The 16,161-nt window shown below is 36.7% G+C and overlaps 3 protein-coding genes and 1 long non-coding RNA gene across 4 annotated transcripts; 3 read left to right on the top strand and 1 right to left on the bottom strand.

Annotated features, from left to right (window-relative positions):
* Positions 1-848: 848 nt before the first annotated feature.
* Positions 849-1,505, bottom strand: LOC145212490 (uncharacterized). The gene is made up of 3 exons (XR_013856720.1): positions 1,387-1,505; positions 1,076-1,169; positions 849-907 (listed from the first exon to the last, which is right to left on the bottom strand). It is a non-coding gene; the product is annotated as an uncharacterized LOC145212490 (long non-coding RNA).
* A 3,811-nt stretch (positions 1,506-5,316) lies between these two features.
* On the top strand, positions 5,317-7,212 carry LOC145237017 (uncharacterized). The gene is made up of 3 exons (XM_080099715.1): positions 5,317-5,443; positions 5,550-5,648; positions 5,768-7,212. Exons 1-3 carry the CDS (start codon positions 5,422-5,424, stop codon positions 6,592-6,594), a joined length of 948 nt encoding a protein of 315 aa, XP_079955841.1. The 5' UTR covers positions 5,317-5,421; the 3' UTR covers positions 6,595-7,212.
* A 3,319-nt stretch (positions 7,213-10,531) lies between these two features.
* LOC145221069 (ankyrin repeat and protein kinase domain-containing protein 1-like) lies at positions 10,532-13,482 on the top strand. The gene is made up of 8 exons (XM_080088002.1): positions 10,532-10,622; positions 10,814-10,986; positions 11,052-11,911; positions 11,985-12,062; positions 12,346-12,441; positions 12,693-12,761; positions 13,118-13,174; positions 13,361-13,482. The coding sequence occupies exons 1-8, from the start codon at positions 10,605-10,607 to the stop codon at positions 13,480-13,482; spliced, it is 1,473 nt and encodes a 490-aa protein (XP_079944128.1). The 5' UTR covers positions 10,532-10,604.
* A 692-nt stretch (positions 13,483-14,174) lies between these two features.
* Positions 14,175-16,010, top strand: LOC145213276 (uncharacterized). The gene is made up of 2 exons (XM_080081510.1): positions 14,175-14,285; positions 14,434-16,010. Exons 1-2 carry the CDS (start codon positions 14,237-14,239, stop codon positions 15,192-15,194), a joined length of 810 nt encoding a protein of 269 aa, XP_079937636.1. The 5' UTR covers positions 14,175-14,236; the 3' UTR covers positions 15,195-16,010.
* Positions 16,011-16,161: the final 151 nt, after the last annotated feature.

Genomic DNA, 16,161 nt, shown 5'->3' with positions numbered 1-16,161 from the left:
AAAAAATTGTGTTCTGTGGGTACAAAGAGTTTCTTAGTCGTTTTCAATAGGTTCTTTGCGACACCTATCAAAATTTATGTGTAACTGCGGCTGGCGTGAGTTATGGTGGTGGTAGATTTTTCGAACACATTACATTACGCTGCAGTCATGTTTTTTTTTATTTAGGGACTGCACAGAAGATATTTATTTCAAATTACAGTACGCCAGACGTATTGAAGGCGTCATACTGAATCAATCCGGTCTCCCAAGCATTCCTACAAACTAGAAAAATCAAATCTAGCCTGCGGTGGGATTCGAACCCACGGCAGGAGTCTTTTCGGGTTCCGAGATTTTCTTAGCCTATGCCTTGCCATGTGGTGAATGCTTGGTGACCGGTTGATTCGGTATGAGACCTTTAATAAGCCTGGCGTACAGTAATTTACATATGAGTGTGTCGTGTTCGCTGGTCTGGATCGCCGCTTCAGAGCTGATTCCGGCATGATTGTGTGTTCATCTTAGTTATTTCCAATTATTTTTTTTATGCAACACAAGCGGTATTGAGCGGAACTAGATTGTATAAACAATTAATGCACAAAACCTAAGTTTGAACTTACTGGGTTTTGTTATGGGTAAGTAAACCCAAGCAGCGCCACCAAATGGTCACATTAGTCCCTGCACCTATATACTATTATGACGTTGTTCTACAAATGTTCGTCGAAATAACGTTTGAAGCATAAATATTGCAGCGAAGTTCGTAGTAACTGGAATTTGTACACTATTCGACAAACATAATTTTCTTATGTTTGGGCGAAACACCTATAGAGTACATAGCAAAACACAAACAAATCACTCTCAAGTTCTGTTTATTAGAGCGATATAATAGCAATTTTGATAAAAACTTTTCTTCAAGTCTTCGTTAGGGTTGCACCTAAAAATACAAAACCGTTTAAAACAAGAAAAATATTCTGATTCCTATGGTCAGGTTAAAAAGACATTTGTTTACTGGTCTCTATAAAATTGCTAGTTAACAATTCGTGCGAAACCATGGATAACAAGTAAAACTGCGTTGTAATGTACTGATTTATTTGACAGTTACCTTTTTGTTTCATGGTTTTACTTTTTATCTTCCATTTCGCCACGAAACTTGTCAGCCTCGTATTTCGCCAAAACATCCTCCAATAGCGAGATAACTGTAGAAGAAGATAATTTTTTAAACTTTATTTTGCATTTAATATACACGTGCCGGTGAAGAAAGCACATTGTGTAATGTATAAAGTCTAGCTTGAATGGGGGAAGATTATTGCAGCATTTACACTTAAGCTCTTGTATTCGATGTGGTTTGATGGATGAAGTTCTATTTGTTGTATCAGAAATAACTGGGAAAAATGGATTTGACGAGTTACTTACAATTTTCTTTCATTTCGGTTTCTTCATCAGGATATTGGGCATGAGCCATATCAATGCACATGAGCATCACACAAGCCACCAATGCCAACAACAGTACTTTGTTCATTTTGCGGATTCATACACAATACTAAATTAAAACACAATTGTTGTTGAGTATAGTATTGTTACCAGGCATATTTCATAAACTTTTCTCTGTTTAACCGGCAAATATATACAAGACCTTCGACGTTTCGACGTCCTAAACTGGGCGTCTTTTTTATCAATGTCGGATACCCAACACAATTGTTATTGAACAACACAGAAACTTGTGAATGATTTAATTTTCCATTTTTGCTCAACTGGCACTTCTGTGTAACTTAGCCGATGTTTTAACATCTCATAATGGCAAACTACTCAACACAATTATTTCTATACCAATATACAGGGTAATAACGACTAATAAGTCTGACTACCAGGACTACACTATTAAGTAAAATCTGCACTTCGAGAAAGTTGTAAGTTACCACTGAAAACACTTTGCAAGATTGAAGCAGCTTTCATTCTTCGAATCGTTTCGCAAACATCTGTTGAAAACGAACTGTCAAATTTATTTCCTTCTCAAGTTCTTGTGAAAAATGAGCCTTGCTGAATTGATTCCGGTTTGCTGCGGCATGAAACATGTCTGTGTTAAACGTAGTAAGTAATTGCTGCTGGATCAGCGTATAACATTTTGCTTTGAATCAATAGTCCTTGGAGTTGAAAGCGGTCGTGCGGTTACCAATTTTATCTTGGGAATTTTATTCCAAACTTTGAAATGTAACCAAATTTTGTCACAGTTTTTCTAAAATTTCTGTTTTTTTTTGGTGTCATTACCAAATTGTATCTGAATGTAGTAAATCTTTTTTTTTTCGTTTTGAATGACAAAACATTAGAAAAGTAAAAAGCCATCTGAATTTGTTGAGGCGTTATACCGAATGCGGCCGGTCTTCCAAGCATATGACAAGGCACAGACTATAAATACCTAGCATGCGGTGAGATTCGAACCCTTGACAGGAGTCTTTCCGGGACCTGAGAATTTTTAGCCTGTGCTTTGTCATTTTGGAATGCTTGGGAGACCGGGTTGATCAGGTATGACGCCTTTAATAGGCCTGGCGTACTATGATTTATAAATGAGTATGTCGTGATCGCTGGTCTGCATGGAGGCTTTCGGGCTGATCCTAGTATGAATAAATCCATAAATATCAGTTATTTCTAATTAGTTTTTCATGCAACACAAGCGGTATTGAGCGGGAAAACAATTATTGACCTTATTTGAGTTGTAAAATATTGATCTTATTGTGAGTTGTTTTTGTTGGGTGAACTCCAGCAGCGCGTACAAATGGTCACATAAGTCCCTGCACATATAGAGTAGCAAAAACAACAACAAATCGCTCTCAACTTTTTGTTTATTTGAGCGACACAACAGCAACTTTGATAAAAACTTTTCTTCAGGTCTTCATTAAGGTTGCATCTAGAAATACAAAACCCACCCAAAACCGGACTTTTCTTCCATTTTTTGACCCCTAAAATCGAATAAAACGGAAAGGCTATAACTTTTTTCAAAAATCGGGTCAAAGTTGTCGATTTTCGATTCCGGTTAAACCGATTTAGAGGTTCGGTAGGAAGCAGAAACCAGTTAGAACTAATCTGAAACTTGAATATTCCGGCAAAAATCCAACAAACACAGGACTTTTCTTCCATTTTTTGACCCCTAAAATCGAATAAACAAAAAGGCTATAAGTTTTTTTTCAAAAATCGGGTCAAAATTGTCGATTTTCGAATCTGCTTTAAACCGGTTTGTACATTCGGTAGGAAGCAGAAACCGGTCAGAACCAGTTTGAAACCAGAATATTCCGGCGAATACCCACCCAAAACCAGATTTTTTTTCATTTTTGACCACCAAACATCGATAAAGCGGAATAGCTATAGCCTTAGGGTTTTTTCAAAAATCGGGTCAAAATTGTAGGTTTTTGAATCTGGTTTAAACCGGTTTGGAGGTTCGGTAGGAGGCAGAAACCGGCCAGAACCGGTTGGAAACTTGAATATTCTTGCGAGAATCCACCGAAAACTGCTTCAATGTTTCACCCCCCAAAAATCGAAAAAATGGAATATCTATAGCCTTTAAAAAAATGAGTTCAAAGTTGTCGATTTTCCAATCTGGTTTAAACCGATTTGAAATAGCCCAATAGAACAAGTTTTTTCGCTTGAATCCTAAGAGGAGTTGATTTTTTACGTAATTTGACGCGTACAAAAAGTAATGAGCATAAAAACTTAATGTCATCATTCGTCCTTAGGATTGTTAGAGATATATAAGCTTTACCATGAATTGTCATCCCTATCTTATCCAAACAGAATCGTGAACTTAAATTTTCATTTTACGTAGAATTTTAATCGGATCGCACCTCGCATTAAGTGTTGAGTAAAGTACTTCTGCCAATGTTTTCATAATAAATTTGAACCAGGACGTGTAGTATGCGCCTTAGGACCGGTGGTGGGATTCAATTTTTGTCAGCCGGTTCTATCACCAAGGTCATAATTTTTCGCCGGTTTTGTTACAAAAAGTCAGTAACCAGTAATGCTAACCGGTTCGCTGATCTCATAAAATTTCGTGAGACGGTTCTATAGAACCGGTGCGAACCAGCTGAATCCCACCACTGCTTAGGACCCTCAATCAACTGCTTAGGATATTTACGAAAATCTTGCATATTTGTAGAATCCAGCAAAAAGTGGAAATGTGCATAAATAAAATTTCACACAGCTTCGGTTGTATGTCATAATGAGTCTTATTCGCCAGCAAATCTATCAATCCTAATCTACTGCGTATGGCAAGTGGCTCCACAAAGTTGGAAAGTAGTTCTAACATTTCACCCCCTTGTTCAATTTACCAGACTCCGTGTCAGATTTCAGAGGTTTTCAACACCTCGCTATAAATAAACGTGAGGTGGATGGTGAAACAATCGAAGTTGTTTTGTGTCGTCGTGACATGTCAATTGCGTTGCCTGAGCTAATAAAATAATTGCATGCTTTTGTTGTTTGTAGATATATTCATGTTACGGAACTATTTTGGTAACCTCGAAATTTTAGCGAAAGTTGTTCGAGTGCGACATCTTTAACGCGTAACTTTCCCAGCTATCCCAATTGTATTCTAATACCCGAAGCTATACCTTCCTAATTCGTAAAACCCTGCACTAATGGCTTATCGCTAAAACCAATTGTTTCAACGGTGACTTCACTATTGGCGAAATTATGAAAATATTATGATGAATAAAACCTTGAAAAAGTGCTGTTTAATCATGTCACGACACGATACCACAGCGCAGCAAAGCAGCACAACAGCACACAAATCGTGCACACTTACTGGGGCCACAAGAGAACTGATTCACAAAACACAAGGAAATACCACGTCACAAGCCTCTAGCAAAATAGGCAATCACAACGCGCCACACACAAGAAATCACTGAAGTGGAGATGCGTTGATACCAATATGACACAACGTGCGTTTGTGCTTGTGTGATTTTATGACTTTCGACTGATAGCGATCCAGCGGGTCCACGGCCTCTGCAGACAGCCAGATGAATATGATCGAATGAACATTGTACTTTGTATTGGGTTTCGAGACCCTATATTGGGTTTGCGGGCTTAGTGTTGGGTTTCTAGATCCTGTATTGGGTTTCCAAGGTTTCGATATCTCGCTGTAAATAAACCTGCTGTGAATCATGTTATATAGTTGTTTTGTTTTTTTGTGCTGTGCGTGTTGTGTGCTGACTGTTGAAATAAAACAGTGGAATGTTTTATCCCGCTAATAATGACACACAAGAAATGTGAACAGTTGAGTATATTGGGCAGATTGTGAGCAATATTTAAGTTTTCTCATACGTAGTTGGTAAACATTTAAGTTGTTTGCAGGTTTGGCAAGTCGATGCTATCAGTATTGACGTCTTTGTTAGTTGTGAGCATTTTTGCGTTTTCTGAAAGACTGTCGTTTTTTTATAAAGGACAAACAATAAGTGTTTAAAAATGGACTTGGACAACTATCAACGTAAGTTTTTAAACGTAAAGTGTGTTTGGGCGTTCAAACGGCCAGACAAGAATGGAACTGGCCAAAACGAGAATTTAAATATGTTGTTTCAAATATGCTTTTTTAGGTTTCCGTATTCCTGGGTTTTTAATCGTATGTATTGCGATTACATTGATTGCTTTCCTGCTTTCACGTCACGATTACAGCCCTCTTGAAAAATTTCAAAGTAAGTGTTCACAAAGTTTTAAATTTAGTCCATTGTATATAAACTCCATTACACCGTAAACTTTTAAAGCACTTTTTGCTGATAGCAATTATATTGATTCAAAATATTTCCTTTTTAAGGGGAAAATTCTGAATACTTGCGACTGGCGAAAGAATACAAAAGATTTATAAACCAAGAAAACTACGACGCAGCTAATCAAGTGCAGCAAAAAGTTTTGAAGATGCCGGAGCTAGTATTTGTTTCTACAGTTGATGAATTAAGGGAGTTCGCCCAGAAACTAACATACGATAAAAACTATTTGGAATCAGTTTTTTTTTACCACATGGCATCGAATTTTCAAGAAAAACATCCGGAGGGGAATTCTGCAGCGTTAGGGTTCGCCAGAATCACGGAAGGATTGAAAAACACTACAAAAGCTATTATGGAAAACAAATATGAGTGGTTTTATTATGATAAGCGGTTTGTACGTAATCACGTGATCCCACTTATGCATGAAATGCGGCACAAAATCCAAAATTTGGAAAATACGGTACCATACAATCGATGGGTTCGTGAAGCTCAATGTTTGCTACATATTGCATTGTGTCAATATTACATAGAGGATTTTTTGCCGAGTGAAGAAACAATAAAATTGGCACTAAAATTTATGGAAGAGAGATTCGGAGAGAAAAGTTCGAGATTTGTGGTGTACGGTGACTTATTAAACAACCTTGGAGTTCTTTTGACGGAAACAATTCGAAATAAAGAAGCAGAAATTTACTACACGAAAGCGTTGGATGCTTATAAGACAGCAAAAGATTATGCTGGGGAAAATATAGGGGCGATAGATAATGCTATTGCAAATACTGAAGATAATCTGCAAATAGCACGGAAGTTCGTATTTGGTGTTTTTATTGCGCTGATTTTTATTGCTTTTCGTTGTTGTGCTTTAGCAAGTTTGAGCTAACGCTTGTTTATTTTCACATTTTTTGCTTTGCGTTTGTTTGATTGTTTGCAGTACCAACACTTTTCACTTATTGTTTTTACTTACTTAATTCTGTTTCTAAAGCAAGCTGTTTCTAAGTTCTGTTTTTACACTGCAAAACTGTTTCGATTGCCACATTTTAGATTTACCATTTACAAATTGATTACTTATAGGCTTTTCCGTGGCAAATACCTGTCACGATAAGGGTGTGTCACGAAGCAGAATTGAGCAAGATTGCAGTTTGATGCTGTATCAGTGTTTGCGTGGAATTGATATGTGTCGACAGGCATAACATCATTTGAAATGAGAATTAAGCTATATGGAGTACAGACAGTCGTACAAACAGTTTTAATAACGTATGTTTTTTTATTTGAATTTAACGCAAAAAGCAAATGTAACTGTTGTTGGTTTTTGTTTATTTTTGTTGTTTACTACACCTTTTTGTAATCTTTTGTCAATTTTGTCTTTCAGACTTGCCTATTCGTGAAAACAATTCACTTATCTTTGTAATTAACAGCAACTTGTAATTCAAATTAATCAAACACACAACGGGAAAACTTAACTGTGACGTTTAGGTGTTTGAAAAACAAATTCCATTTAATTTAATGTATTTTCACTTACATTGGTTACTTGCACTTTTTGTAAATATTGTTAAATACAGATTTTTTTCGTAGTCTTATCTCTACGACCTGCAAAATATTGTTGCCAGCTCGGCCTTTTGACCCTTATTGTAAACAAAACCAACACGTTTAATATATGCCTAACATATTGTTGACACACACATATACAAGTTATATGCAGAAAAAAAAGCAAGGTCATAACTCATAATGTGTCAAAACAGAATACGTCAAATTAAACACAAGAAAGCGATCCGCCCGGTTTGCTGATGAGCGTCTGAAAAAAAGGAATAAGCGCTACTGTAGATCTTTTTGTAGCTAAATGCTGGGTTATGATTTTTTTTCGGGATGAAAGTATTCGTGCGTCGTTAACGCAAAATAAGGTTCACAAATCGTCAGAGCGGGGCAGTTGGAAACAATCCATCATCTTTTGCAAGTGTATTAATTATAACATCTTAGAAATTGAAACATAAACTGCAGAAAGTTAAACATTTAACTTTTTTCAAATCGGTAAAATCAACATGTGGCTTTAAAAAGAAGAATATATTTGAAACAGAGATCATTGCCTTAAACATGAAAACAATAAGTTTCGTGTCAAAAAAGTTAACGGGCAAACAGCTCAAAATATGTTGGTTAAATAAAAAGTTAAATAGTCGGGAAAGCTAAACACAGTTTTTTAATGTTTGCTATTTGGACAAAAGTCTTCGTTTTTATCAGCTGTTTACCTAACCTGATTAGGTTTTTACGTCGATATGTGACCATTCGCTCAGGTCTTTGTCCTTTTACCGTTTGAATTGTTTTGCTGCGTACATCTTCTAGCAGCAGTCAAAAACGTTTGATTGTGACCACGCGTAAGGACTTAAGAGTCTCTTAAAGTGATAATGATCGGTAAAGGCAAAGTCATATTTGTCAAAATGCCACCGAAACGTAGACAGTACACTACGACATTAAATTATGTCTTTTTGTGCACATTTTGTTTTGTGAAACTTGTAAGCAAACAAATTACGTAGTAATGCCAAAGCTTCAAATGATCCGAATTTGGATGTCAATGTGTTACACCAATGGTTGTGACGTCGCGTTTCTAAATAATGTACTAAAGTTCCAAAAAAATCAAGCTTAATAAACATTTCGTTGCTTACAACACTTATGGTTTACCGCAGATGGTTTCCTAATATAAGATAGAGTTTAGAACAGAAAAAGCCTTTGCCACTTTTGTCCTTTTGTATGTACAGTTTCTTTTTACTAAACATAATGTATGGCAGTTACTAACAGCATTTGCTTAGAATTTCGTTTGTGATTTTAATGTAGTTTCATTGGTAAATAACATCTTTGACGTGATGTCGCTACACACACTTCCGGGTGTTTTTATTTGATATAAATGAAGCTTTAAAGTAAAGTAAAGTCAAATCGTTGCATTGTTACTTTATTAGAAGAAAAATGTTTGCTCTAAATCGGCAAAATGGAATAAGTGGTACGTGTGGGGCGATATAAAGCATAAGTAAAACAATCTGCTGTACACAACTATTATATCAGGGTTATTCCACACACAGCATTTTAACGCAAAACAAGTTTTGTACAAATGTTACCAGGATTAATTTAATTTTTCGCATCGTTTAACTGAAGCCAATTGAGCTTTGGTTTGTCGTCAAAATTCTTTTATTTTAAGTAACAGTGCTTTCTGTTATGCAACAAAAAAATACACCACATGAAGGGCTAATACCAATGTCACACCACGAACGTTTGTGCTTGTGTGATTTGATGACTTTCGACTAATAGCGATCCAGCGGGTCCACGACCTCTGCAGGCAGCGAGATGATTATGCTCGAATGAACATTATGCTCTGTATTGGGTTTCGAGACTCCATATTGGGTTTCGAGATTCTGTATTGGGTTTCCGAGGTTTTGACATCTCTTTGTAAATAAACCTGCTGTGAATCATGGAAAGGTTGTTTCGTGTGTCGTTGTGCTGTGCGTGTTGTGTGTTGCCCGTTGAAATAAAACCGTGGAATGTTTTATCCCGCTAATAATGACACACAAGAAATATGAAGAGACCAGTGTATTGAGCAGATTGTGAGCAATATTTAAGTTTTCTCATACGTAATTAGTAAACGTTTGAGTTGTAGGTTTGCCAAAGTCGGTGTTATCAGCATTTACGTCTTTGATAGTTGTGAGCATATTAGCAATTTCTGAAAGACAGCCGTTTTATTTAAAAAACAGCAAACGGTTTCGCCACAATCGTTGAAGGATTGAAAAACACTACCACACCTACCAAATCTATTCAAATGTGTCAGTTTACCAAAATGCCTGGGAAAAAGTGAAAACGTAAAAGTTTTTTTAACGTTATTGTTAACATAATTTGCAGAAAAAACTTTAATAAACGTTTGTCATTTGGATTGCGTTTAACACGAAAATTTAAATATGATTCTTATTACCATTGTGTAAAGGAAGTTCTTTCAAAAAATTTTGCCACACCTGTAATATATTGTCAGTTTTATCTTCTTAATTTGCAATTTTATGTATTTGGCAATTAACTGACAAACATCTTACATATCAGTTTTATTTGTCAAGTAAAATATTGTCAAAAATCTGACGCAAATTTAATTCTCCATGCTTTTGTATTAACGTGGTGCATAAAAGCCTTGACATTTTGTTAGCCCCTACTTTGTGCAAATGTATAGGTCAATCCTTTCATTTAGTCGTCTTAACTCTTAGGGCCCCACATTTGTGATGCCAACTAGGTATTTTGGAAGGTTCAAAAGCTTGTTGATGTTGAAGTGGAGTAAAAGTGAGGCGCAAGTTAATTTTTTACATAATTTTTTCTTTCACATTACATCCATAATTATTTAGCAAAAAAGCAGGCGATCCGTCCGGTTGGCTGTAGCTGCGCTGACGAGCAATTATGTTATACGCGAGCAATTAGCTTTTGTAGCCTAGTATTCGAGCTTTTCCCAGAAGAATTGTATTTGCAGAACAGAGAAGGTCGCAGCAAAACAAGCACCGTGGCTGCCTACTTAACGTCATGTGATGTTGTAACTAGTGACGTAAAAGCAATATGCTCAGTAACTAGGAGTTCTCTGATTTGTGCCTATAAATAGCTGTTTGAGGTAGTTCCGTTTCAAATTTCGATCAGTTAGTTTAGATGTGTTTGTCAGCTTGTCGTCAAAATAATTTATCGTAGTTTCTAAAATTAAACCCTTTATCTAACGACTAAAACAAACAATGGAAATTAATTTATTTACTGCAAACTTTTTAGTGCTTCGTCAGATATTTCAAATGTGGAGAAGATCACAGTAGCCCCACAGTTTTGAATGTAACTAGTGGAGAAATAATCACTTTCAACTTAAACTGAACAAGATATTTCTTAAAACCTTGCCCAATGGAAGGGAACGAGAATGTAAGTAAAAATAATGAAAATTGTAATTTATGGTGTATAATATAGACTAAGTTATAATAACTTTCACTTCTCATAATATATTTCACAATTATTTTTTGTCATTTAATTTAATCTAACTTAGTTTTTGTTACATTATTTTCACTAGTTTATTTTACTAATTTAAAAAATCATCAGGGACTTTTCTTATAAAGGTCGTTGAATTTGATGCTGGTGAAATTTTGTGCAACCCCAAAGATTACGCGGCCGGCTCTGGTGGTTTTGCGTATGTTGTGTTTGGACATAGCATACTTTTACAACACGATGTGGCTGTTAAGACGTTTCTTATTACCACAGGGGAAAGGGGAAAGTCGTTAACGAAAAAAACGTTAGTAATTTTATAGTTCTTGGGCTTTTCTGGATGGGACAAGCAAACTGTTTTTTATTCCACAGATTTAAACAAGAAATGCAACATTTGCAAAAAGCAAAAAATGAACATATAGTTCAAGTTCATGGCCACGTCGAGTGGGCTTTTACGATGGGGATCGTCATGGAATATTGCAAAGGAGGAGATCTACAGACACTACTTTTAGAACCCAATATTGATTTGGGCAACGCACTGCGTCTTCGGTTTTTGACTCAAACTGCAAAAGGAATTAAAGCTTGTCATAATTTACCCGACAAACGACTTATTCACGCGGACTTAAAACCAGGAAACATTCTTCTGACAGAAACGTTGCTGTGCAAAATAGCTGATTTCGGTTCAGCGGAGCTAGCAACTCTGAGCACGTCAACACCTCAAAATCCATTGGCAAGAAGCAGGAAAGAAAAGCAACAATACACGCCCTACTATACCGCTCCAGAAAAAATAAGAGATCCGTACATGAAACCGACAAAAGAGCTTGATATTTACGCATTTGGCATAACCACTTACACCGTTTTAATGCGAAAGCAACCTTACCAATTACAGAATAAACAACGGGTACTGGAAGGAGTCGGTCAAGGGATGAGACCAGATTGTCAGCAGCTACACGAGTGGGTGGAAACTCTGGATGATGATGACAAGGAAACCATGGAGCAACTCGTGCAACTGATGAAGAGATGCTGGGCACAAGACCCGTCACAACGCCCAAACATGGATGAAGTCGTCGACATTCTGCAGCAACTACTTGACAAGCAAGATCCTGACGCTCTGCTTCGGCAGGAGACGGATGTTGTGAGGCAACTCAAGCTAAATGAACAACAACCAGAGAAAACTAAGGACAAGATGGTTCCACTCAAATTATTCTCATATCGTTTGGGGTCTTTTCAAGGTGAACAAAATTCAAAACCAGGTAAAGCTGTTTCAAAATCTGACCAGGTGATTGATGTGTTTATTGTTTGTAGAACCAAACGGAGAGAAAACCTACAGTAGAAGCTCAACTCCGCCATACGAATCAGATGAAAGTGCGTTACATCAAACAGGTACGTGATAAAGTTAAACCAATAAATATTTAAAGGCTGATCTGACGTTTCCATGTTAGAAGCTAACATTTGCAGAAATCGCGTCAAGTAGTTTTATAAAAATCGACTTTCGACACACAATCCACCATGTTTCTGTGTCCCTGGGTCCCAGTGTCCCAGATGAAAAGCGCAAGATCTTGTTGTCAAGTCATATCTTCTGAAATGCTTGACTGCTTCTTGTAACCCAACTCTAATGTAAACAAAGCATTGACACTATTACCAATTTCGGTGTTACTATTTTTAGAGTCACCAGCAAGAGATTCGGTTTCTGCGACAGTTACAGCCGCTCCCGACCAAACTGAGATTCCAGACGATACTCCTACTCAATCAGAGACATTTAGTACGTTAGGCTGTTCGAATGCTTTGTCCCTTCCAGCTTTTGAATAGTTTTGATTATTTCGGCAACATAATGTTGTTGTTTTTTTCAAATTTTGTTTTTCGGAGCTTCGTCAGTGTACAAAGCTAATTGGTCATATTACAAACAAAAGGTTTCAAATTAAATGAAATTGATCCACTAGCAAAATATGTAAAGCACTAAAGTTTTCAAAAAAGGAACTTTTCCGGTTTTAGTTTATCTTTGTGTTGGTTCAGTTTTAGGCACAAATTTCAACTATGTCATCAGGCGACGTCCAAACCCACCTCCTGTTGAACCTTTAAGGGGTAAGGTAGTATTTTTCGCTAGAAATTAAGGATAACGTACAAAGCGCGTATAGCCTAACTGTAGGTTTGACAAAATCGGAGCAGCTGTAACCGATTTCCAAATGAAAAGCAACTTTTGTAAAAAAGAACATAGTTTCGGGATTAATGGTGTTTGCTAATGTTTTAGATCATATAACGGTGTTTAATCACGTCATTTTTTTTTGAAAAGAAAACATTTGTTGCAAACAAGTTACAAATTTTCCAATACATTTTCACCGATTATTATTTTTTAATCGGTTGATGCTTTTTAAAAACGTTTTTGGTGTCATATATATGACAAGCGCCTTACACATTTCTCATGCCATCCAATATTTTAGATCTTTTTGACCCACAAGAAGAAGGTCAACTCGGTAACAACCAAGTTTCATCTTTCAGTAAGTTATAAAGAGAAGTGTCTTTAAACTGTGTTTCAATCCTTTACTTTTATTTTTTTCGTGTTTTGTTTGGCTCCGCCTCAACATTATCGTCTCCAGTTTAAGATAAATAGGAACAAAAACGCACAAAAGGTGACGTCTTCCAGCAAAAGTTGCAGTAATGCAGGTGTTGGTTGCACAATGCAGAGAGCAGTATCAACGTTTGCAAAAAGCAGAAGGGGGGTTGCAAAAGACAAGTGGTATTGGAAATTGCAGTAAGTGTTGCAAAAAGCGGGATTCTTGCAGGTAGCGATTGCCAGCAGCAGTAGACGGGTAACATAAAGTCGTAACTATAGGCAGGTAAGGCCGTAGAAGCAAATAAAGAAATTAAATAAATGCAAGTATAGGCGCAAGGATTAGTGACGTATGCATGAGTAAATGATATGATTTGCCATAAACTTTTGAACCCTTATAGAAAGTTATTTTTAGTACATAGTTTGCTTCGTTTACTCATCGCAAATCACCGTGCAAAAAAGTAGGGTTTGAAGTTCTTATTGTATGATAGCAAAAAAATGTAATGTAAGTTTAAAAAGGGTGTGGGGATTTTTTTAAAGAAGAAGGGATTGAGTGAGGGTAATTTAAGTAAATTGAAAAATGAGTTATACATCACGAACGCGTTATCTTTTCTGTCGCAGTTTTGTCAGCTTGCTTTTCTCCTAACAAATGAAAGCGCCTTTGCTCACCTAACATTCGTGGCACAGAAAGCTGGCTCGTTAGGTCGGTTGTAAAGTTAAAGGTTTTTTTTCAAATAAGCATTATCTCTGGAAATCCAATTTTGATGTATTGGACGTAGTAAGTGGGAGTCGTATCGTCTTGTCGTCAAAGTTTATACATGGCGTTGAGTTAAAATACCCTACTCTGTACCCGTGTTGGTATATGTCTCATCAAACCGGTGTATAGGCTACCTTTCGTCTGTTTTCTTGCGAAACCAGTCGAGACGGTTACGAACAAATTGTGTTTCTTGTTTCAGAATTTGTCGCCATATGCTTACTGTCATTAATATCCTTTGTGGTAATATTAAACATGGCGGTCTTGCTTTATACTGACACCGCTACACTTGAAACATTTGCGGGTAAGTCACATTTTGACTCATTGATATTCCCATGCTATAATGACACTTATGTTCTTTCCTGTATTGTATGATGATTCTACTTATTAGGTGATAACGGTTCTGGTAAAACTATTAGTCTTGTTGCAATCACGAAATCGTTTGTGTTTAGGACAAAATTCCCAAAAAACACAACTGGTGAAACACTATACTCGCCTGATTCACGAAGAAAAATACCACAAGGCCGATCTTGTTGAACAGGAACTTCTTGTGTTGGTTCGACGAAAAGTTGACACCACAGCTGATGAACTAAAAACGTTCGCTAAAAGAATTACCACGGACAAAAAGTATTTTGAATCAATCTTGTTCTACCACGTTGCAGCGGATTATTTTGCTCTTCATAGCGACAGCAAACTTGCGTCTGATGGTATTGTTTCGTGCACAGAAGGATTGTATGCAACTGTACAGGCTATGCTAAAAGAAACCGACCACAGCAAAAATTGGAAGACTATAAACTTTCACGTGATTCCACTCATGCACGAAATGCGACGACAAATTTCAGACCATAGGGGCATAAGCAAAGAAACCCAATGCTTACAAGAGGCCCGCTGTTTCCATCACATCGAGTTGAGTCAACGTTTGATTGGCGATTTAACGGCGAGTAAAATCACAATCAAAAGAGCACTGGAGCAAATCAAAACGACCTTCGGAGATGATAGTTCTAAACATTCAATATACGGCCGTCTGTTAAACAACCTTGGTTTTGTTTATCGACAAAAATCACAACTAAAAGATGCAAAAAAATACTACAGTTTAGCCATTAAAGCAAAACTCAGGGCTGAAGATTTCACCGACGAAGAACGAAATAGCAGCGTTGCAACGAGTGAATACAATTTACAACTCGTTATGGAAAAGTTGAAGGCAACAAAATAACAATGGAGTGTTACTCATACACGGCATGGCATATTAAACTGAACACTGGAATAAACGTAAAATTGCCTGCTTGGTGGCATTTTTACTTGTTGTCTTATGTTTTCTGTTAGCAATGAAATGCTGTGTTAAAAAATGTGTGTTATTGCGTTTACTGTACAAAGCTGAATTTTGTAGTTATTCAGATTAAGTACCAACTGGTTTAATACCTGTTTTTTCGGTTTTATCGCCATGCTTGTCTTCTGTTTAGCTTAGTATGGTTTTATCAGTGCTTTGTTGACCTTTCTGGCTGGTAGTCATTCGTATCGCAGTTTGTGTGTTGTAAATAGCACTTGTCTTGTACGGATGTATAGAGTCACATCGGCACCTATATTTTTATTTGTTTTGTATATTTTATGAGTTTCTATACATTTCGCAGCATTACTGCAAATTAGCTTTTACTCACACACACACACCTGAATCTCATTTATTTAGGTGTTACTTGTTTCCCTTTGCTGGACTCACGGACACCCTGTCGATATACAAATACTTTTCAATAGGGCTATATTCAAAAAACTCAAGCGTTGTGCCTAAGTAGCCTACTATAGAGAAGTCTTTAAAAGACCAATTTTGGAACTGTTTTATGTTACACTTCACGATCGTTGTTTCAGTTGCGTCATGGGCTGGCATAGAATCCTGTAAATACTTTTTGCTAAATGATTTACTATTTTTATTTGTGTGACCTATTGGTTTTTATGCATCGTGTCTTTCCATTGTTATAATTTTACCTGCATTGTAAGCTTGTACAGCTGTAACACGTCACATACTTCAATAGAACAAACTAGTAATCTACATCAGTTGTGTCAGATTACAGACGTAGACGCGGACGAAATTAGTGCACGATGCACAGACATGAAAGAATACATACATCAACAAATCACAGGAATTTAAAACAAAAAAATAACACTAGGTAAAAAGAAGAGAAAGTGCT

Source organism: Phallusia mammillata, chromosome 1 (assembly GCF_965637545.1).
Source record: "Phallusia mammillata chromosome 1, kaPhaMamm4.hap1.1, whole genome shotgun sequence".
NCBI lineage: Eukaryota > Metazoa > Chordata > Ascidiacea > Phlebobranchia > Ascidiidae > Phallusia > Phallusia mammillata.
Note: the sequence above shows the minus strand (reverse complement) of the source record. Positions and strands in the feature narration are given on the sequence as shown.